Consider the following 23,926-nt stretch of genomic DNA (forward strand, 5'->3'; position numbering starts at 1 on the left):
AACCCAGAAACAAATATTGTGTGAGCTAGTTCGCTATTGCTACTGACTTTGATTGTGGGTGCTGAGGTGTTCAGATCTGGCCTGACTGAGGCATTACACAACAACAATAGAAACATCAATGTTTCATATTTCTGTGTCTTGCTCTTTCTTTGTGTCACAGGTTCCTATGCGGGAGCTGTGGTGGCCATGCCTCTTGCTGGGGTGTTGGTTCAGTATGTAGGGTGGCCTTCAGTCTTCTACGTCTATGGTGAGTAAAACCAACCGGGCAGTACCGAGTTTAACTGTCTCATCACCATACAGGTCCCCTAAGATAAACCCCTGCAAGCTTAGCCTAGTGGTTAGAGCGTTGGACTAGTAACCGGAAGGTTGCAAGTTCAAATCCCAGAGCTGACAAGGTACAAATCTGTCGTTCTGCCCCTGAACAGGCAGTTAACTCTCTGTTCCTAGGCCGTTCTTAACTAGTTAAATAAAGGTAAAATACAAAAAAAAATTAGTGGGTGGCCCCTGCTCAGCTGCCTACTGCCCATGACCCAGTGTTGGTAGCCCAGACTATTGAAAGTGGTATGCTGACTACTCAGTTAGCCAGTGCTACCCTCCTTTGGGGAGCTAGCGGTATAGCACCAGTTCATAGGAGGAGAGCGGTAGAGACATGGGTCTTGCTAAGCTTGCTGGGTATTTTTTCTGTGACAATGACATCCAAACTGACACAATTTATGTTATTGCAAACGTGTCATCACTGTAGTGTACTGTAGAGACCATTCTCCCGACCCTACCTTTCTCCTTACTCCACCCTTCTCATTTCCTACCCTTCTCTCCCCTCTTTACCTCTCTTCCACTCTCATCCTCTCTCTCTGCTCTCTCTCTCTCCATTTGACCTCTCTCCTCTCTCGCGCCTCTTTAACTCTACCGCTCTCCTCCTCTCTCTCCCTCTTACCTCTCTACCTCTCTCCTCCTCTCTCTCCCCCTTTACCTCTCTCCTCCTCTCCCCCCTTTACCTCTCTACCTCTCTTCTCCTCTCTCTCCCCTCTTTACCTCTCTACCTCTCTCCTCCTCTCTCTCCCCCTTTACCTCTCTACCGCTCTCCTCCTCTCTCTCCCTCTTACCTCTCTACCTCTCTCCTCCTCTCCCCCTTTACCTCTCTACCTCTCTACCTCTACTGCTTTCTCTCTCCTCTTTACCTCTCTACCTCTCTCCTCATCTCTCTCCCCCTTTATCTCTCTACCTCTCTTCTCCTCTCTCTCCCCTCTTTACCTCTCTACCTCTCTCCTCCTCTCTCTCCCCCTTTACCTCTCTACCGCTCTCCTCCTCTCTCTCCCTCTTACCTCTCTACCTCTCTCCTCCTCTCCCCCTTCACCTCTCTACCTCTCTCCTCCTCTCTCTCTCCTCTTTACCTCTCTACCTCTCTCCTCCTTTCTCTCTCCTCTTTACCTCTCTACCTCTCTACCTCTCTACCTCTCTACCTCTACTGCTTTCTCTCTCCTCTTTACCTCTCTACCTCTCTCCTCCTTTCTCCCTCCTCTTTACATCTACCTCTCTCCTCCTTCTCCTCTTTACATCTCTTCCTCTTTCCTCCTCTCTCCTCTCTCTCTCTCCTCTTTATCTCTCTACCTCTGTCATCCTCTCTCTCCCCCTTTACCTCTCTCCTCCTCTCTCTCCCTCTCCCTCCCTCTCCCAGGCAGTTTTGGGATAGCATGGTATCTCTTCTGGATCCTGGTGTCGTATGAAAGCCCGGCAGCCCACCCCACTATCACCCCTGAGGAGAGGAAGTACATTGAGGAAGCCATCGGAGAGTCAGCAGGTTTTGCCAATCCTCTACAGGTAAGCACCAAGACGCATGAAACATTTTATTTCAAACAAACTGCACTGTCTCACACACACACACACACACACACACGCACACACACACACACACACACACACACACACACAAACACACACACACACACACACACACACACACACACACACACCACATCCCTCTATAATTTCACTTTTTTGCTGTGTGAGAGCTGGTGAGGACTGTGAGCACAACCATCTCTAATTCCTCCTTGTTGCAGAAATTCAAAACCCCGTGGAGAGCATTCTTCACGTCCATGCCGGTGTACGCCATTATCGTAGCCAACTTCTGCAGGAGCTGGACTTTCTACCTGCTTCTCATCAGCCAGCCGGCCTACTTTGAGGAAGTGTTTGGCTTTGAGATCAGCAAGGTGAGACAGAGTTGTAATTATGAATTAACCTCTATCCCCTATTACCTATCCCCTATCCCCTAGCCTCTATCCCCCTAGCCTAGCCCCTAGCCTCTATCCCCTAGCCTAGCCCCTATCCCCTGGCCCCTATCCCCTAGCCCCTAGCCTCTATCCCATAGCCCCTAGCCTCTATCCCATAGCCCCTATCCCCTAGCCTAGCCTCTATCCCCTACCCTAGCCCCTATCCCCTAGCCTAGCCCCTATCCCCTAGCCTAGCACCTATCCCCTAGCCTCTATCCCCTAGCCTAGCCCCTATCCCCTAGCCCCTAGCCTATCCCCTAGCCTATCCCCTATCCCTAGCCCCTAGCCTAGCCCCTATCCCCTAGCCTATCCCCTATCCCCTAGCCTAGCCCCTGTCCCCTAACCTAGCCCCTATCCCCTAGCCTAGCCCCTATCCCCTAACCTAGCCCCTATCCCCTAGCCTAGCCCCTATCCCCTAGCCTAGCCCCTATCCCCTAGCCTCTATCCCCCTAGCCTAGCCCCTAGCCTCTATCCCCTAGCCTAGCCCCTATCCCCTGGCCCCTATCCCCTAGCCTCTATCCCATAGCCCCTAGCCTCTATCCCATAGCCCCTATCCCCTAGCCTAGCCTCTAGCCCCTATCCCCTACCCTAGCCCCTATCCCCTAGCCTAGCACCTATCCCCTAGCCTCTATCCCCTAGCCTAGCCCCTATCCCCTATCCCCTATCCCTAGCCCCTAGCCTAGCCCCTATCCCCTAGCCTATCCCCTATCCCCTAGCCTAGCCCCTGTCCCCTAACCTAGCCCCTATCCCCTAGCCTAGCCCCTATCCCCTAACCTAGCCCCTATCCCCTAGCCTAGCCCCTATCCCCTAGCCTAGCCCCTATCCCCTAGCCTCTATCCCCCTAGCCTAGCCCCTAGCCTCTATCCCCTAGCCTAGCCCCTATCCCCTGGCCCCTATCCCCTAGCCCCTAGCCTCTATCCCATAGCCCCTAGCCTCTATCCCATAGCCCCTAGCCTCTATCCCATAGCCCCTATCCCCTAGCCTAGCCTCTATCCCCTACCCTAGCCCCTATCCCCTAGCCTAGCCCCTATCCCCTAGCCTAGCACCTATCCCCTAGCCTCTATCCCCTAGCCTAGCCCCTATCCCCTAGCCCCTAGCCTATCCCCTATCCCTAGCCCCTAACCTAGCCCCTATCCCCTAGCCTAGCCCCTATCCCCTAGCCTAGCCCCTATCCCCTGGCCCCTATCCCCTAGCCCCTAGCCTCTATCCCATAGCCCCTAGCCTCTATCCCATAGCCCCTAGCCTCTATCCCATAGCCCCTATCCCCTAGCCTAGCCTCTATCCCCTACCCTAGCCCCTATCCCCTAGCCTAGCCCCTATCCCCTAGCCTAGCACCTATCCCCTAGCCTCTATCCCCTAGCCTAGCCCCTATCCCCTAGCCCCTAGCCTATCCCCTATCCCTAGCCCCTAACCTAGCCCCTATCCCCTAGCCTAGCCCCTATCCCCTAGCCTAGCCCCTATCCCCTAACCTAGCCCCTATCCCCTGGCCTCTAACCCCTAGCCCAGAGAAAAACAACTGGTGGTCTACGGGTTAAATTTGGCCCACCATAGTTTCACATTTTTTGTTTTTGTGAAGAAAACAGGCATGGGCATGGGAAACATATGTTTACATTTACAAAGAAAGTGAAATAGATAATAAACTAAAGTGAAATAAACAATCAAAAATTAACATGAAACATTACACTGACACGTTTCAAAGGAATAGACACATTTCAAATGTCATATTATGGCTATATACAGTGTTATATTGATGTGAAAAATAAATAAACATAAATAAACATAAATATAAACATAAATAAATATGGGCTGTGGTGTTTGTTCTTCACTGGTTGACCTTTTCTTGTGGCAAAATGTCACAAATCTTGCTGCTATGACACACTGTGGTATTTCACCCAGTAGATATGGGAGTATAGAAAAATTGGGTTTGTTTTGGAATTCTTTGTGGGTCATTGTGATCTGAGGGAAATATGTGTATCTAATATGGTCATACATTTGGCAGGAGGTTAGGAAGTGCAGCTCAGTTTCCACCTCATTTTGTGGGCAGTGATCACATCGCCTGTTTTCTCTTGAGAGTCATGTCTGCCTACGGGAGCCTTTCTCAATAGCAAGGCTATGCTCACTGAGTCTGTACAGTACATAGTCAAAATGTATGTCAGTCACAGTGGTCAGGTATTCTGCCACTGTGTTCTCTCTGTTTAGGGACAAATAGCATTCCAGTTTGCTCTGTTTTTTGGTAAATTCTTTCCAATGTGTAATTATCTTTTTGTTTTCTCATGATTCGGTTTGGTCTAATTGTGTTGCTGTCCTGGGGATCTGTGGGGTCTGTTTATGTTTGTGATGGCTTTGTTATAGAAGGTTGGGGAATTGCTTCGTTTTAGGTGGAATTTAACTATTTTAACTATTTTCTGGATTTTGATAATTAGGGGGTATCGTCCTCATTCTGTTCTGCATGCATTGTTTGATGTTTTAAGTTGTACACAGAGGATGTTTTTGCAGAGTCTTAATTTGGTGTTTGTTCCATTTTGTGAATTCTCTCTCTCTCTGTCAGGTGGGGATGGTGTCGGCCTTGCCACATCTGGTGATGACCATCATTGTGCCCATCGGGGGACAGCTGGCCGACTACCTTCGAACACACAACATCATGACCACCACCAACGTCAGGAAGCTCATGAACTGTGGAGGTGAGAGCCCACTCCACAGTGAACTTTCCCCTATATAGACACAGATATGGGGTCAGTTTTGCATTTCCCTCACTAATGGTTCAAGTTAGGATTGGGGGAGGGGAAGTTGATCCTAGATCTGTACTTAAGGGAAACTTGGATTCGAAAACAAACACAATTTTTTATTAACTCCCATATCTACCTTGTGAAATACCACAGTGTGCATCACAGCAGCAATATTTGTCACCTGTTGCCACAAGAAAAGGGCAACCAGTGAAGAACAAGTGTAATGTTTAGAACAAGTGTAATGTTTAGAACAAGTGTAATGTGAGTTTAATGTTTACTGTTGTTTTTTATAGTTTGTTTCACTTTGGTTTATTATCTACTTCACTTTCTTTGGCAATGTTAACATATGTCTCCCATGCCAATAAAGCCCTTGAATTGAATTGAAAAGTAGGGGAGAAAGTAGGTGGAGAGAGAGAGGAGGATGGATAAAGTGGAGTGGGAGGGAGGACAAATAGAGAGGTTTTTAGCTGAGCAGGGGGAGGGAGAGACTGAGGCAGAGAGGGGTGGGTCGTGTTGCAGGATAACTTTTATGCAATACACTTCATTTCAAACTTGTAGTGTAATTTCAGATTCAACCTTTCAAAAACTGTCCATGAATTCTAATCCACATAATAATTCACATTTCCTGTTGCTGTTGGATTAGTTTCATGCTGTAGCAAACTGGCTCAAATGAAAATCCTGTAGTTATAAGGGAGGAGAGAGAGAGAGAGAGAGGGGGACAGAGAGAGTGAGGGACAGAGAGAGAGAGAGGGACAGAGCGAGAGAGAGAGAGAGAGAGAGAGAGGGACAGAGAGAGAGAGAGGGACAGAGAGAGAGAGAGAGAGAGAGAGAGAGAGAGAGAGAGGGACAGAGAGAGAGAGAGAGAGAGGGACAGAGGGACGGAGGGATGGAGAGAGAGAGGGACAGAGAGAGAGAGAGGGACAGAGAGAGAGAGAGAGAGCGAGAGAGAGAGAGAAAGAGAGAGAGAGAGAGAGAGAGAGAGAGAGAGAGGGAAGGCCCAAACAGCTGATGACGAAGATGTGTGATTGTGAGTGTAAAATAAAGTGTGTGACTGTGGCGGCAGCTTGTTCATGAGGGCATCATGTGTGTAACAGCAGTATTAAAGTGCCTGAGAGAGCACAGTGTATGACGGTGGCAGCACACAGACATGTTCTGCTGCTGTGAGCTAGTGGTAGTGGTGTGCTAGCCGGGATCAAACTGATGATTCTACAGCTGGGACTGCGCTAACACAAGCATGCTGTGTACGCATCACTGGCCCCTCTGCTAATGAGAGCAGTCTCACAGAACAGAACAGGAGATAGGTAACTCTCAGTGCCAGAACTACGTTAGCTCAACGTTAGCTCAACGTCCCAACACAACCTATTTGTGTCAGAGAGGGGAAGAACAAAACCATCGAACCAATAAAAAGGAATGCAGAACGTTCTCTAATTGTTATATAAACAGAAGGAATGCAGAACGTTCTCTAATTGTTATATAAACAGAAGGAATGCAGAACGTTCTCTAATTGTTATATAAACAGAAGGAATGCAGAACGTTCTCTAATTGTTATATAAACAGAAGGAATGCAGAACATTCTATAATTGTCATATAAAACAGAAGGAATGCAGAACGTTCTATAATTGTTATATAAACAGAAGGAATGCAGAACGTTCTCTAATTGTTATATAAACAGAAGGAATGCAGAACGTTCTCTAATTGTTATATAAACAGAAGGAATGCAGAACGTTCTCTAATTGTTATATAAAACAGAAGGAATGCAGAACGTTCTATAATTGTTATATAAACAGAAGGAATGCAGAACGTTCTCTAATTGTTATATAAACAGAAGGAATGCAGAACGTTCTATAATTGTTATATAAAACAGAAGGAATGCAGAACGTTCTATAATTGTTATATAAAACAGAAGGAATGCAGAACGTTCTATAATTGTTATATAAACAGAAGGAATGCAGAACGTTCTCTAATTGTTATATAAACAGAAGGAATGCAGAACGTTCTCTAATTGTTATATAAACAGAAGGAATGCAGAACGTTCTCTAATTGTTATATAAACAAAAGGAATGCAGAACGTTCTCTAATTGTTATATAAAACAGAAGGAATGCAGAACCTTCTGTAATTGTTATACAAAACAGAAGGAATGAAGAACGTTCTATAATTGTTATATAAACAGAAGGAATGCAGAACGTTCTCTAATTGTTATATAAACAGAAGGAATGCAGAACGTTCTCTAATTGTTATATAAACAGAAGGAATGCAGAACGTTCTCTAATTGTTATATAAACAAAAGGAATGCAGAACGTTCTCTAATTGTTATATAAACAGAAGGAATGCAGAACGTTCTATAATTGTTATATAAACAGAAGGAATGCAGAACGTTCTATAATTGTTATATAAACAGAAGGAATGCAGAACATTCTATAATTGTTATATAAACAGAAGGAATGCAGAACATTCTCTAATTGTTATATAAACAGAAGGAATGCAGAACGTTCTATAATTGTTATATAAAACAGAAGGAATGCAGAACGTTCTATAATTGTTATATAAAACAGAAGGAATGCAGAACGTTCTATAATTGTTATATAAACAGAAGGAATGCAGAACGTTCTCTAATTGTTATATAAACAGAAGGAATGCAGAACGTTCTCTAATTGTTATATAAACAGAAGGAATGCAGAACGTTCTCTAATTGTTATATAAACAGAAGGAATGCAGAACGTTCTCTAATTGTTATATAAACAGAAGGAATGCAGAACGTTCTCTAATTGTTATATAAACAAAAGGAATGCAGAACGTTCTCTAATTGTTATATAAACAGAAGGAATGCAGAACGTTCTATAATTGTTATATAAACAGAAGGAATGCAGAACGTTCTATAATTGTTATATAAACAGAAGGAATGCAGAACATTCTATAATTGTTATATAAACAGAAGGAATGCAGAACATTCTATAATTGTTATATAAACAGAAGGAATGCAGAACGTTCTCTAATTGTTATATAAACAGAAGGAATGCAGAACGTTCTCTAATTGTTATATAAACAGAAGGAATGCAGAACATTCTATAATTGTCATATAAAACAGAAGGAATGCAGAACGTTCTATAATTGTTATATAAACAGAAGGAATGCAGAACGTTCTCTAATTGTTATATAAACAGAAGGAATGCAGAACGTTCTCTAATTGTTATATAAACAGAAGGAATGCAGAACGTTCTATAATTGTTATATAAACAGAAGGAATGCAGAACGTTCTATAATTGTTATATAAACAGAAGGAATGCAGAACATTCTATAATTGTTATATAAACAGAAGGAATGCAGAACATTCTATAATTGTTATATAAACAGAAGGAATGCAGAACGTTCTCTAATTGTTATATAAACAGAAGGAATGCAGAACGTTCTCTAATTGTTATATAAACAGAAGGAATGCAGAACATTCTATAATTGTCATATAAAACAGAAGGAATGCAGAACTTTCTATAATTGTTATATAAACAGAAGGAATGCAGAACGTTCTCTAATTGTTATATAAACAGAAGGAATGCAGAACGTTCTCTAATTGTTATATAAACAGAAGGAATGCAGAACGTTCTCTAATTGTTATATAAAACAGAAGGAATGCAGAACGTTCTATAATTGTTATATAAACAGAAGGAATGCAGAACGTTCTCTAATTGTTATATAAACAGAAGGAATGCAGAACGTTCTATAATTGTTATATAAAACAGAAGGAATGCAGAACGTTCTATAATTGTTATATAAAACAGAAGGAATGCAGAACGTTCTATAATTGTTATACAAACAGAAGGAATGCAGAATGTTCTCTAATTGTTATATAAACAGAAGGAATGCAGAACGTTCTCTAATTGTTATATAAACAGAAGGAATGCAGAACGTTCTCTAATTGTTATATAAACAGAAGGAATGCAGAACGTTCTATAATTGTTATATAAAACAGAAGGAATGCAGAACGTTCTATAATTGTTATATAAAACAGAAGGAATGCAGAACGTTCTATAATTGTTATACAAACAGAAGGAATGCAGAATGTTCTCTAATTGTTATATAAACAGAAGGAATGCAGAACGTTCTCTAATTGTTATATAAACAGAAGGAATGCAGAACGTTCTCTAATTGTTATATAAACAGAAGGAATGCAGAACGTTCTATAATTGTCATATAAAACAGAAGGAATGCAGAACGTTCTATAATTGTTATATAAACAGAAGGAATGCAGAACGTTCTCTAATTGTTATATAAACAGAAGGAATGCAGAACGTTCTCTAATTGTTATATAAACAGAAGGAATGCAGAACGTTCTCTAATTGTTATATAAAACAGAAGGAATGCAGAACGTTCTATAATTGTTATATAAACAGAAGGAATGCAGAACGTTCTCTAATTGTTATATAAACAGAAGGAATGCAGAACGTTCTATAATTGTTATATAAAACAGAAGGAATGCAGAACGTTCTATAATTGTTATATAAAACAGAAGGAATGCAGAACGTTCTATAATTGTTATATAAACAGAAGGAATGCAGAACGTTCTCTAATTGTTATATAAACAGAAGGAATGCAGAACGTTCTCTAATTGTTATATAAACAGAAGGAATGCAGAACGTTCTCTAATTGTTATATAAACAAAAGGAATGCAGAACGTTCTCTAATTGTTATATAAAACAGAAGGAATGCAGAACCTTCTGTAATTGTTATACAAAACAGAAGGAATGAAGAACGTTCTATAATTGTTATATAAACAGAAGGAATGCAGAACGTTCTCTAATTGTTATATAAACAGAAGGAATGCAGAACGTTCTCTAATTGTTATATAAACAGAAGGAATGCAGAACGTTCTCTAATTGTTATATAAACAGAAGGAATGCAGAACGTTCTATAATTGTTATATAAACAGAAGGAATGCAGAACATTCTATAATTGTTATATAAAACAGAAGGAATGCCGAACGTTCTATAATTGTTATATAAACAGAAGGAATGCAGAACGTTCTCTAATTGTTATATAAACAGAAGGAATGCAGAACGTTCTATAATTGTTATATAAAACAGAAGGAATGCAGAACGTTCTATAATTGTTATATAAAACAGAAGGAATGCAGAACGTTCTATAATTGTTATATAAACAGAAGGAATGCAGAACGTTCTCTAATTGTTATATAAACAGAAGGAATGCAGAACGTTCTATAATTGTTATATAAAACAGAAGGAATGCAGAACGTTCTATAATTGTTATATAAAACAGAAGGAATGCAGAACGTTCTATAATTGTTATATAAACAGAAGGAATGCAGAACGTTCTCTAATTGTTATATAAACAGAAGGAATGCAGAACGTTCTCTAATTGTTATATAAACAGAAGGAATGCAGAACGTTCTCTAATTGTTATATAAACAAAAGGAATGCAGAACGTTCTCTAATTGTTATATAAAACAGAAGGAATGCAGAACCTTCTGTAATTGTTATACAAAACAGAAGGAATGAAGAACGTTCTATAATTGTTATATAAACAGAAGGAATGCAGAACGTTCTCTAATTGTTATATAAACAAAAGGAATGCAGAACGTTCTCTAATTGTTATATAAACAGAAGGAATGCAGAACGTTCTATAATTGTTATATAAACAGAAGGAATGCAGAACGTTCTATAATTGTTATATAAACAGAAGGAATGCAGAACATTCTATAATTGTTATATAAACAGAAGGAATGCAGAACATTCTCTAATTGTTATATAAACAGAAGGAATGCAGAACGTTCTATAATTGTTATATAAAACAGAAGGAATGCAGAACGTTCTATAATTGTTATATAAAACAGAAGGAATGCAGAACGTTCTATAATTGTTATATAAACAGAAGGAATGCAGAACGTTCTCTAATTGTTATATAAACAGAAGGAATGCAGAACGTTCTCTAATTGTTATATAAACAGAAGGAATGCAGAACGTTCTCTAATTGTTATATAAACAGAAGGAATGCAGAACGTTCTCTAATTGTTATATAAACAGAAGGAATGCAGAACGTTCTCTAATTGTTATATAAACAAAAGGAATGCAGAACGTTCTCTAATTGTTATATAAACAGAAGGAATGCAGAACGTTCTATAATTGTTATATAAACAGAAGGAATGCAGAACGTTCTATAATTGTTATATAAACAGAAGGAATGCAGAACATTCTATAATTGTTATATAAACAGAAGGAATGCAGAACATTCTATAATTGTTATATAAACAGAAGGAATGCAGAACGTTCTCTAATTGTTATATAAACAGAAGGAATGCAGAACGTTCTCTAATTGTTATATAAACAGAAGGAATGCAGAACATTCTATAATTGTCATATAAAACAGAAGGAATGCAGAACGTTCTATAATTGTTATATAAACAGAAGGAATGCAGAACGTTCTCTAATTGTTATATAAACAGAAGGAATGCAGAACGTTCTCTAATTGTTATATAAACAGAAGGAATGCAGAACGTTCTATAATTGTTATATAAACAGAAGGAATGCAGAACGTTCTATAATTGTTATATAAACAGAAGGAATGCAGAACATTCTATAATTGTTATATAAACAGAAGGAATGCAGAACATTCTATAATTGTTATATAAACAGAAGGAATGCAGAACGTTCTCTAATTGTTATATAAACAGAAGGAATGCAGAACGTTCTCTAATTGTTATATAAACAGAAGGAATGCAGAACATTCTATAATTGTCATATAAAACAGAAGGAATGCAGAACGTTCTATAATTGTTATATAAACAGAAGGAATGCAGAACGTTCTCTAATTGTTATATAAACAGAAGGAATGCAGAACGTTCTCTAATTGTTATATAAACAGAAGGAATGCAGAACGTTCTCTAATTGTTATATAAAACAGAAGGAATGCAGAACGTTCTATAATTGTTATATAAACAGAAGGAATGCAGAACGTTCTCTAATTGTTATATAAACAGAAGGAATGCAGAACGTTCTATAATTGTTATATAAAACAGAAGGAATGCAGAACGTTCTATAATTGTTATATAAAACAGAAGGAATGCAGAACGTTCTATAATTGTTATACAAACAGAAGGAATGCAGAATGTTCTCTAATTGTTATATAAACAGAAGGAATGCAGAACGTTCTCTAATTGTTATATAAACAGAAGGAATGCAGAAAGTTCTCTAATTGTTATATAAACAAAAGGAATGCAGAACGTTCTATAATTGTTATATAAAACAGAAGGAATGCAGAACGTTCTATAATTGTTATATAAAACAGAAGGAATGCAGAACGTTCTATAATTGTTATATAAACAGAAGGAATGCAGAACGTTCTCTAATTGTTATATAAACAGAAGGAATGCAGAACGTTCTCTAATTGTTATATAAACAGAAGGAATGCAGAACGTTCTCTAATTGTTATATAAACAAAAGGAATGCAGAACGTTCTCTAATTGTTATATAAACAGAAGGAATGCAGAACGTTCTATAATTGTTATATAAACAGAAGGAATGCAGAACGTTCTATAATTGTTATATAAACAGAAGGAATGCAGAACATTCTATAATTGTTATATAAACAGAAGGAATGCAGAACATTCTCTAATTGTTATATAAACAGAAGGAATGCAGAACGTTCTATAATTGTTATATAAAACAGAAGGAATGCAGAACGTTCTATAATTGTTATATAAAACAGAAGGAATGCAGAACGTTCTATAATTGTTATATAAACAGAAGGAATGCAGAACGTTCTCTAATTGTTATATAAACAGAAGGAATGCAGAACGTTCTCTAATTGTTATATAAACAGAAGGAATGCAGAACGTTCTCTAATTGTTATATAAACAGAAGGAATGCAGAACGTTCTCTAATTGTTATATAAACAGAAGGAATGCAGAACGTTCTCTAATTGTTATATAAACAAAAGGAATGCAGAACGTTCTCTAATTGTTATATAAACAGAAGGAATGCAGAACGTTCTCTAATTGTTATATAAACAGAAGGAATGCAGAACGTTCTATAATTGTTATATAAATAGAAGGAATGCAGAACATTCTATAATTGTTATATAAACAGAAGGAATGCAGAACATTCTATAATTGTTATATAAACAGAAGGAATGCAGAACGTTCTCTAATTGTTATATAAACAGAAGGAATGCAGAACGTTCTCTAATTGTTATATAAACAGAAGGAATGCAGAACATTCTATAATTGTCATATAAAACAGAAGGAATGCAGAACGTTCTATAATTGTTATATAAACAGAAGGAATGCAGAACGTTCTCTAATTGTTATATAAACAGAAGGAATGCAGAACGTTCTCTAATTGTTATATAAACAGAAGGAATGCAGAACGTTCTATAATTGTTATATAAACAGAAGGAATGCAGAACGTTCTATAATTGTTATATAAACAGAAGGAATGCAGAACATTCTATAATTGTCATATAAAACAGAAGGAATGCAGAACGTTCTATAATTGTCATATAAAACAGAAGGAATGCAGAACGTTCTCTAATTGTTATATAAACAGAAGGAATGCAGAACATTCTATAATTGTCATATAAAACAGAAGGAATGCAGAACGTTCTATAATTGTTATATAAACAGAAGGAATGCAGAACGTTCTCTAATTGTTATATAAACAGAAGGAATGCAGAACGTTCTATAATTGTTATATAAAACAGAAGGAATGCAGAACGTTCTATAATTGTTATATAAAACAGAAGGAATGCAGAACGTTCTATAATTGTTATATAAAACAGAAGGAATGCAGAACGTTCTATAATTGTTATATAAAACAGAAGGAATGCAGAACGTTCTATAATTGTTATATAAACAGAAGGAATGCAGAACGTTCTATAATTGTTATATAAACAGAAGGAATGCAGAACGTTCTCTAATTGTTATATAAACAGAAGGAATGCAGAACGTTCTCTAATTGTTATATAAACAGAAGGAATGCAGAACGTTCTCTAATTGTTATATAAACAGCAGGAATGCAGAACGTTCTCTAATTGTTATATAAACAGAAGGAATGCAGAACATTCTCTAATTGTTATATAAACAGAAGGAATGCAGAACGTTCTCTAATTGTTATATAAACAGAAGGAATGCAGAACGTTCTATAATTGTTATATAAACAGAAGGAATGCAGAACGTTCTATAATTGTTATATAAAACAGAAAGGATATAATATGTGCCAAATGGTAGATGCTTTAATCCAAAATGACTTTACAGTTCAGTGAGGGCAAACATTATAGTATCTGTATATACACGATTCCTGTGGGAATTGAACCCATGACCTTGGCATTGCTAGCGCTCTGCTCTTACCAATTGAGCCACACAGGATCATCATCATCACCACGTCACTGGCACAGGGCATGGGCATGACAGAAGGGGCAAATTAAAACGATCCACTCAACAAACACGACTAAGACAAGACATTAATGATAAAGTTGCAATATGTACATTTTGTTGGGCGAAAAATTCTAAAAGTTATCCCAGCTCTCTAAATGTATGTCTCTGCCCACAACCTGTTTGTCACAGAGTGCAAAACTAAATGGTGATCAACACCCCCACCCACCCCTAATACCAGGACCAACATTAGAGTCAAAGGGTCCTTTCCATATTGTGATCTTTCGTGTTTGTTGTTAGTGGTGATTGTAGTGTGTTTAGTTGTGATTCCTGTTTTATCACCAGGGTTTGGGATGGAGGCCACCTTCTTGCTGGTGGTGGGATACTCTCACACCAAGGTCATGGCCATCTCCTTTTTAGTCATCGCTGTGGGCTTCAGCGGATTTGCCATCTCAGGTAAGAACGTGAAAGATTTTCTCTCCCACAAACAAACCGACTTTAGGACCGTCACTACATCGCTACAGAGCTGTGAGAAACCATATTTAAATTCATATTCAGTTGTTGTGTGATGAGCGTTCTGGCACAAAAATGGTGCCCGTGCATCACCCAAGTGGGTGCTCCACATTGGTGGGGGATGAGGTGAGTTTCCTCCTTACTATGTAAAACGCTTTGAGGACCTCAGTTGGTAGAAAAGCACTATATAAATCCAATCCATGAATTATTAATTATCTATTTGTTTTGAACTGTCAAGGATGTTCTGTTGATGACGTATGTATGTGGCTAGCTATTAAACACCTATCCAGGCATTGTGAGATCATGTGTCTGAAGTGTAGTCAGCCTGGAACGTGTCCACTGTCTGTGCATGAGCATTGGTAGAATCCTCAGTGATGAATGCTTTGTGATGCAAAGGTATGGGTGTCATCTCCCGCCTCTGACTCTGTAATCTGATTTGTCAATTCACTTTGGAGAAAGACAACAACCAATCAGTGAGGGTATTCTTCTGTCAAATTGTAGGTCTGAGAGACGATGCTCAGTTGCACCACTCGCTGGATAAATGGAAGTGAAATGTCCCACTCGTAATTCAATACATGTAGGTTTACCGAGTAACAACAGTCAGGAAGATAATACCAAACTGTCAGTTAGGTTTACTGAGTAACAACAGTCATGAAGACAATACCAAACTGTCAGTTAGGTTTACCGAGTAACAACAGTCAGGAAGATAATACCAAACTGTCTGTTAGGTTTACTGAGTAACAACAGTCAGGAAGATAATACCAAACTGTCTGTTAGGTTTACTGAGTAACAACAGTCAGGAAGATAATACCAAACTGTCTGTTAGGTTTACTGAGTAACAACAGTCATGAAGATAATACCAAACTGTCAGTTAGGTTTACTGAGTAACAACAGTCATGAAGATAATACCAAACTGTCAGTTAGGTTTACTGAGTAACAACAGTCATGAAGATAATACCAAACTGTCTGTTAGGTTTACCGAGTAACAACAGTCAGGAAGATAATACCAAACTGTCTGTTAGGTTTAATGAGTAACAACAGTCAGGAAGATAATACCAAACTGTCTGTTAGGTTTACTGAGTAACAACAGTCATGAAGATAATACCAAACTGTCAGTTAGGTTTACTGAGTAACAACAGTCATGAAGATAATACCAAACTGTCTGTTAGGTTTACAGAGTAACAACAGTCAGGAAGATAATACCAAACTGTCTGTTAGGTTTAATGAGTAACAACAGTCAGGAAGATAATACCAAACTGTCTGTTAGGTTTACTGAGTAACAACAGTCAGGAAGATAATACCAAACTGTCAGTTAGGTTTACTGAGTAACAACAGTCAGGAAGATAATACCAAACTGTCTGTTAGGTTTACTGAGTAACAACAGTCATGAAGATAATACCAAACTGTCAGTTAGGTTTACTGAGTAACAACAGTCAGGAAGATAATACCAAACTGTCTGTTAGGTTTAATGAGTAACAACAGTCAGGAAGATAATACCAAACTGTCAGTTAGGTTTACTGAGTAACAACAGTCAGGAAGATAATGCCAAACTGTCTGTTAGGTTTACCGAGTAACAACAGTCAGGAAGACAATACCAAACTGTCTGTTAGGTTTACTGAGTAACAACAGTCAGGAAGATAATACCAAACTGTCAGTTAGGTTTACTGAGTAACAACAGCCGGGACAATACCAAACAACAGCCGGGAAGATAATACCAAACTGTCAGTTAGGTTTACTGAGTAACAACAGTCAGGAAGATAATACCAAACTGTCTGTTAGGTTTACTGAGTAACAACAGTCATGAAGATAATACCAAACTGTCTGTTAGGTTTACTGAGTAACAACAGTCATGAAGATAATACCAAACTGTCTGTTAGGTTTACTGAGTAACAACAGTCAGGAAGACAATACCAAACTGTCAGTTAGGTTTAATGAGTAACAACAGTCAGGAAGACCATACCAAACTGTCTGTTAGGTTTACTGAGTAACAACAGTCAGGAAGATAATACCAAACTGTCTGTTAGGTTTACTGAGTAACAACAGTCAGGAAGATAATACCAAACTGTCAGTTAGGTTTACTGAGTAACAACAGTCAGGAAGATAATACCAAACTGTCAGTTAGGTTTACTGAGTAACAACAGTCAGGAAGACAATACCAAACTGTCTGTTAGGTTTACTGAGTAACAACAGTCAGGAAGACAATACCAAACCTAAGGACTGTTCTTTCCTTTTCAGACATTGAAAGTGATTTTTGTTGAAATGGTCATGCTATGGGAAAAAATGGGCCATATAATCAGATTCTTATGAGGTTTTTAGTCTTATTTTAGGGTTAGGATAAGGTTGTGGTTATGGTAATGTTGTGGTTAGGGTTAGGATAAGGTTGTGGTTATGGTAATGTTGTGGTTAGGGTTAGGATAATGTTGTGGTTAGGGTTAAGATAAGGTTGTGGTTATGGTTAAGATAAGGTTGTGGTTATGATAATGTTGTGGTTAGGGTTAAGGTAAGGTTGTGGTTATGGTAATGTTGTGGTTAGGGTTAGGATAAGGTTGTGGTTATGGTAATGTTGTGGTTAGGGTTGGGATAAGGTTGTGGTTAGGGTTAGGATAAGGTTGTGGTTATGGTAATGTTGTAGTTAAGGTTAGGATAAGGTTGTGGTTATGGTAATGTTGTGGTTAAGGTAATGTTGTGGTTAGGGTTAGGATAAGGTTGTGGTTATGGTAATGTTCTGGTTAGGGCTGGGATAAGGTTGTGGTTAGGGTTAGGATAAGGTTGTGATTATGGTAATGTTGTGGTTATGGGAACGTTGTGGTTAGGGTTAGGATAAGGTTGTGGTTAGGGTTAGGATAAGGTTGTGGTTAGGGTTAGGATAAGGTTGTGGTTATGGTAATGTTGTGGTTAAGGTAATGTTGTAGTTAGGGTTAGGATAAGGTTGTGGTTAGGGTTAGGATAAGGTTAGGGTTAGGATAAGGTTGTGGTTATGGTAATGGTGTGGTTAAGGTAATGTTGTAGTTAGGGTTTGGGTAAGGTTGTGGTTAGCTTAGATTAGGCAGCCTACTGGTGATAAGGAAAGCCTCATACTTCAGTTGTTTGTAGCATGGTCAGATGGTGAGTCTCTCCAGACAGGCTGCTACATAGCGGGAGATTTGGTTCTGGGTTCCAAACCAACATATTTCTCTGCATTTCTCCTGTCCCCCCATCCCTCCCTCTCTCTTCAGGTTTCAACGTGAATCACTTGGATATTGCCCCCCGCTATGCCAGCATTTTGATGGGCATTTCCAACGGAGTGGGCACCTTGTCGGGAATGGTGTGCCCTCTTATAGTGGGCGCCATGACCAAACACAAGGTACCAAGACACACAGCGCTCTGTTCAATCGAACTGGCATTACATTTAGCCAGTTACATGGAGGTGAATTAAGACACACAGAGCTCTGTTCAATCAAACTGGCATTACATTTAGCCAGTTACATGGAGGTGAATTAAGACACACAGAGCTCTGTTCAATCAAACTGGCATTACATTTAGCCAGTTACATGGAGGTGAATTAAGACACACAGAGCTCTGTTCAATCGAACTGGCATTACATTTAACCAGTTACATGGAGGTGAATTAAGACACACAGAGCTCTGTTCAATCAAACTGGCATTACATTTAACCAGTTACATGGAGGTGAATTACCAAGACACACAGAGCTCTGTTCAATCAAACTGGCATTACATTTAACCAGTTACATGGAGGTGAATTAAGACACACAGCGCTCTGTTCAATCGAACTGGCATTACATTTAGCCAGTTACATGGAGGTGAATTAAGACACACAGAGCTCTGTTCAATCAAACTGGCATTACATTTAGCCAGTTACATGTAGGAGCAGTTTCCCAGACACAGATTAAGCCTAGTCCTGGACTAACATGTAGGCAGGTCCCAGATCGGTCTGTGCTTTACCTACTTCATTGTCATTGTCAAGACAATTCCATGAGTTGTCGGCAAGACAGCAGAAAAAGACTGAAATGAAATTTCAATGGACATGATTTAATGAGAATGGTTTTTACTCCAGGACAAGGCATTAGGTCTAATCATAAACTGCTTGTAAACTATTCAGCTGTCCAGAATTTGTCAACATGATGGTTCTAACATGTTTCTATTTCCATAATTCCCGACCTTAAAACCTCTTCTCTCTCTCTCTCTCTCAGACACGTGAAGATTGGCAGGGTGTCTTCCTCATTGCTTCAGTTGTTCACTATGGTGGAGTGATTTTCTATGGTATGTGTTTATGTGTTGGTTCCTGTGTGAAGCTCCAGTCAGTCCTTCAATGAACCTATAGTTCAGGGAGTCTTTGTGAATTGTATACAAATGGTTAATTTCATCAACAAACCACGTGTGAGGGGTTTCTAAATCACATGACTCCTATGTGAATCGCAATTAAATGATGTGTAAAATACTGGGAATCCAGTTCCAATTTAGTGTGAACCACAAATGAATCGACTGTGGCTCATGTAAATCACCAATATACGAATGAATGCAACTTGAGTTCTGCCGAAATCGCATTTGAATCCAAGATGAATGACTGATATAAATCCTTCACCAAATCAATCATGTGTGAACCCTAAAGGAAATTCAGAATGAATTAAATTAAAAAATCATGTTTGAAACTAATTGCGTGATTTCAATCACAATTGAGAATGTGATTACTTATTTGAATTCACTTTGCCACATAAAGTATTAATCACATCGTAGCAAAAGGTTTTGCTAACCTTTCTAATTGGACAAGCTCAGTTAGTCCCTTTCTGTTTCCATCAGTTTTCTTCCAATTGGTGCCTTATGAATAGACCGAGGTGTGAATCTAATGTGACCCAAACCTGATTCTGAATTATCCTCCTGGCTCTTTCCCAGGAATCTTTGCGTCAGGGGAGAAGCAGCCGTGGGCGGACCAGGAGGACACCAGCGATGAGAAGTGTGGCATCATCGACGAGGACGAACTGGCCAATGAGACGGAAGAGATGTACCGCACTGGCGGAGGGGGGCAGTACGGAGCCATGAGCCAGCCAACAGCGGGCCCCAACGGAGGAGGGGGTGCTGGAGGGGGGGCAGGGTGGGTCCAGGACTGGGAGAAGACGGAGGAATATGTTCAACCTCCGGGATACAACCAGTAACTCTACGGAGGGGAGGGAGAGAGGGAGCTCACATAATGCCCTATTCAGACTTGAGATAAGTTGACTAAACGTGGACCTTAGTCTAAAAAGGCTGACTTAAGTCCATGTTAAGTATACTGTCCCTTTCTCAAGTCTGAAGAGAGGGGAGATAGGGAAGAGAGGGGAGATCGGGAAGAAAGGGGAGATAGGGGAGATGGGGAAGAGAGGGGAGATAGGGAAGAGAGGGGAGATAGGGAAGAGAGAGAGAGGTGAAATAAGAAAGGGCAGATGTTTTGGAAAATGACATGTAGTGAGGGAAGATAGAGGGTTAGCAAATTGTCATAGGTGTGTTTTTGTATATACGTACATTTACACATGTGGGACATTATATGAATTGTATGCATTTGAATAAGTGTGTGTGTGTGTGTGTGTGTGTGTGTGTGTGTATGTGTGTGTGTGTGTGTGTGTGTGCGCGCGTGTGCGTGCGTGCGTGCATGAACATTTTGCCTGTTGAACCTGAAACTCTAATTGGATCACTGTTGCTCACTCATCAGTTGAGTTTAATTTACATGTAATTTACTTTCAAACGAATAATTCTCCATGAGCTGTCTGTCGGCTTTGTGAGTGTCTCTGGAAATCAAATTTAAGTGTCTCGTTTTTGAAAAGCTTGTTGTTTATAAGCATGGGTGGTATGGATGACTGCGACTCGGCCCAATGCTTATTTTCAGTTGCTACTGGCCTATGTTGCACACAGCAGTCCAATGTTTCTAGCATCGGCAAAGTGGGCATTATATCCATGAGAAAGGGCCATGGGTTACTCCACTGAATCTTGTCAGAGAGCAGTTAAATGGTGCTCCAGAATTCTGTCATTATTGTCATATTACCCTCTCAGTATTTTAGGCATTTTGCCAAAATCACTGAATGCACTTATATGTAGAAGTCAATATTTACTGTATGTAGGCTACTGTTCCTTTCTATATACGTTTCTATGTATTAGACAGTATTCTCCCGAAGTGTGTGTGTGTGTGTGTGTGTGTGTGTGTGTGTGTGTGTGTGTGTGTGTGTGTGTGTGTGTGTGTGTGTGTCTGTGTGTGTGTGTGTGTGTGTGTGTGTGTGTGTGTGTGTGTGTGTGTGTGTGTCGGGTGCAGGTGCTGGAACATTGTGCGGTGAGCATGCTGTAATGATGGTTTCATGGGTGCAGTGAGTGCACCACACAACGTGTCCATGTGTCCACGTGTGACAAGAGAAGTAATGATGACGTAGGATGTCAATGTGTGAACACACGCTGCTTTATTATTTCATTTGATGAAACTTGTCGGCCTGTCAGGGAATGACTGACTGTTGGTGAATTGTGTGTTAACCTTTTGTGCAGTGATGGAAAACATGTGCGGTTGCCATTGCACCACAGCGTGCAATGTGTGTCTAGTACTGGTCTTTAGCAATATGAACTGTATCTTCAGGTGTGTGTGTTCTGTCATACTATACAGTGTATGTGTGCGAGGCTAAGGGGGACTGTATGCTTCACGTGTCCTGAACAGAACATTTGAGCAACCAATCCTGGACTTGTTACTCTAGTTGTTGTTGTTGTTGTTTTTCTGTTGATTTCTTTTGTCTCTTGGATTCTTACTTTCCTGTTTCCATGTTCTCCTCCGTCTTGTTGAAACGTACCTGTGGGGATACAACATGTGAAAACACATACAGACATATACATACAAAAACACACAACAAATATGACATGTATGAAATATGTATATGTGTAAAATAAAAGGTGTATATAAAATGGTCTCATCGTTATTAGTCATATAGCATATATACATATATATAACCATCGTTATTAGTCATATAGCATATATACATATATATAACATGGTCTCATCGTTATTAGTCATATAGCATATATACATATATATATAACCATTGTTATTAGTCATATAGCATATATACATATATATAACCATCGTTATTAGTCATATAGCATATATACATATATATATAACCATTGTTATTAGTCATATAGCATATATACATATATATAACCATTGTTATTAGTCATATAGCATATATACATATATATAACATGGTCTCATCGTTATTAGTCATATAGCATATATACATATATATAACCATCGTTATTAGTCATATAGCATATATACATATATATAACCATCGTTATTAGTCATATAGCATATATACATATATATAACCATCGTTATTAGTCATATAGCATATATACATATATATAACCATCGTTATTAGTCATATAGCATATATACATATATATAACCATCGTTATTAGTCATATAGCATATATACATATATATAACCATCGTTATTAGTCATATAGCATATATACATATATATAACCATCATTATTAGTCATATAGCATATATACATATATATAACCATCGTTATTAGTCATATAGCATATATACATATATATATAACATGGTCTCATCGTTATTAGTCATATAGCATATATACATATATATAACCATCGTTATTAGTCATATAGCATATATACATATATATATAACATGGTCTCATCGTTATTAGTCATATAGCATATATACATATATATAACCATCATTATTAGTCATATAGCATATATACATATATATAACCATCATTATTAGTCATATAGCATATATACATATATATAACCATCGTTATTAGTCACATAGCATATATACATATATATAACCATCGTTATTAGTCATATAGCATATATACACATATATAACCATCGTTATTAGTCATATAGCATATATACATATATATAACCATCGTTATTAGTCATATAGCATATATACATATATATAACCATCGTTATTAGTCACATAGCATATATACATATATATAACCATCGTTATTAGTCATATAGCATATATACATATATATAACATGGTCTCATCGTTATTACACCCCTGTTGTCATTACTGTTTACAATCGATCCATAGTTCTGGTTTTATCCCTTTCTAAGTTTACAATAGCATATTGGTTACAGTAGTCGTATAGCACTGGTACTTTTTAGTAAATACAGCGATTGGTATTGTAAGAGCACAAGGAATGTGTAACTTTTTACATAATATTCACATTCATATTCCCAATGTTCTCTCTCTCTCTCTCTCTCTCTCTCTCTCTCTCTCTCTCTCTCTCTCTCTCTCTCTCCTCCATGACAGATGGATGCTGGATTATCTCTGTGATTTTAGGCAAAGATTAGTGAGAAGAGCAGATGCACTCAGTAGGAGAGAGAGAGAGAGAGAGAGAGAGAGAGAGAGAGAGAGAGAGAGAGAGAGAGAGAAATGGGGCAGGATGCAGGGGATTGGCTATAGCCTAGGTTATGGCAGGGAGGTGAGGGGGAGAGACTGGTGTGTGTGTGTGTGTGTGTGTGTGTGTGTGTGTGTGTGTGTGTGTGCGCGCGCGCTTCCCTAAATCCTTAGTGAGCTGTAACACAGTTTGATCCATCACTGTCAGGGTTCCACTACTGACCTTTACAGCACCAATCCTCTCTTTAACGAATGCAGTTCGATACTTACAGCAAACCCAATAGAGATTAAGGTATTCCATTAAGTTTTATTTCCCAATATTATCCTCAACCAATTTGTCAGTTTGAATATCGTTTTTTAAGGAAACCCCATAAAATTGGGCCATCAACCTTGTGCTTGAAACGTGTCAATCGCCTGCAATGAACAAAGCGATCTTGACTGTGTGTCTGTTTTTCACAGACATCTAAATATTGTATACTTTGGTCGGGAGCGGTTAGCTCTTTTTACAGCCTTTCGGTTGGTTAGCCGCTAGTACAGTGATTCCATCTAGTGGTCAAATTATCTCCGCACACTCAACAACCCAAATAATCGAGCCAATCAGACTCGAGTGCGCTCTTTCCAAACCTCCCTGCAGCAATGTCTTTGATT

The 23,926-nt window shown here is 38.8% G+C and overlaps 1 protein-coding gene across 1 annotated transcript in view; it reads left to right on the plus strand.

Moving 5' to 3' along the window:
- LOC139421613 (vesicular glutamate transporter 1-like) overlaps positions 1-20,191 on the plus strand; it is a 60,056-nt gene extending 39,865 nt beyond the window's left edge. Inside the window, exons 6-13 of the mRNA XM_071172672.1 lie at positions 161-247; positions 1,676-1,818; positions 2,058-2,207; positions 4,816-4,948; positions 14,716-14,826; positions 18,099-18,226; positions 19,073-19,142; positions 19,773-20,191. Of these exons, the coding sequence (XP_071028773.1) occupies positions 161-247; positions 1,676-1,818; positions 2,058-2,207; positions 4,816-4,948; positions 14,716-14,826; positions 18,099-18,226; positions 19,073-19,142; positions 19,773-20,032 (1,082 nt within the window). The 3' untranslated portion in view covers positions 20,033-20,191. The remainder of the gene's footprint in view (positions 1-160; positions 248-1,675; positions 1,819-2,057; positions 2,208-4,815; positions 4,949-14,715; positions 14,827-18,098; positions 18,227-19,072; positions 19,143-19,772) is intronic.
- The last annotated feature ends 3,735 nt before the right edge of the window (positions 20,192-23,926 follow it).

Source organism: Oncorhynchus clarkii, chromosome 12 (assembly GCF_045791955.1).
Source record: "Oncorhynchus clarkii lewisi isolate Uvic-CL-2024 chromosome 12, UVic_Ocla_1.0, whole genome shotgun sequence".
Classification (NCBI taxonomy): Eukaryota; Metazoa; Chordata; class Actinopteri; order Salmoniformes; family Salmonidae; genus Oncorhynchus; species Oncorhynchus clarkii.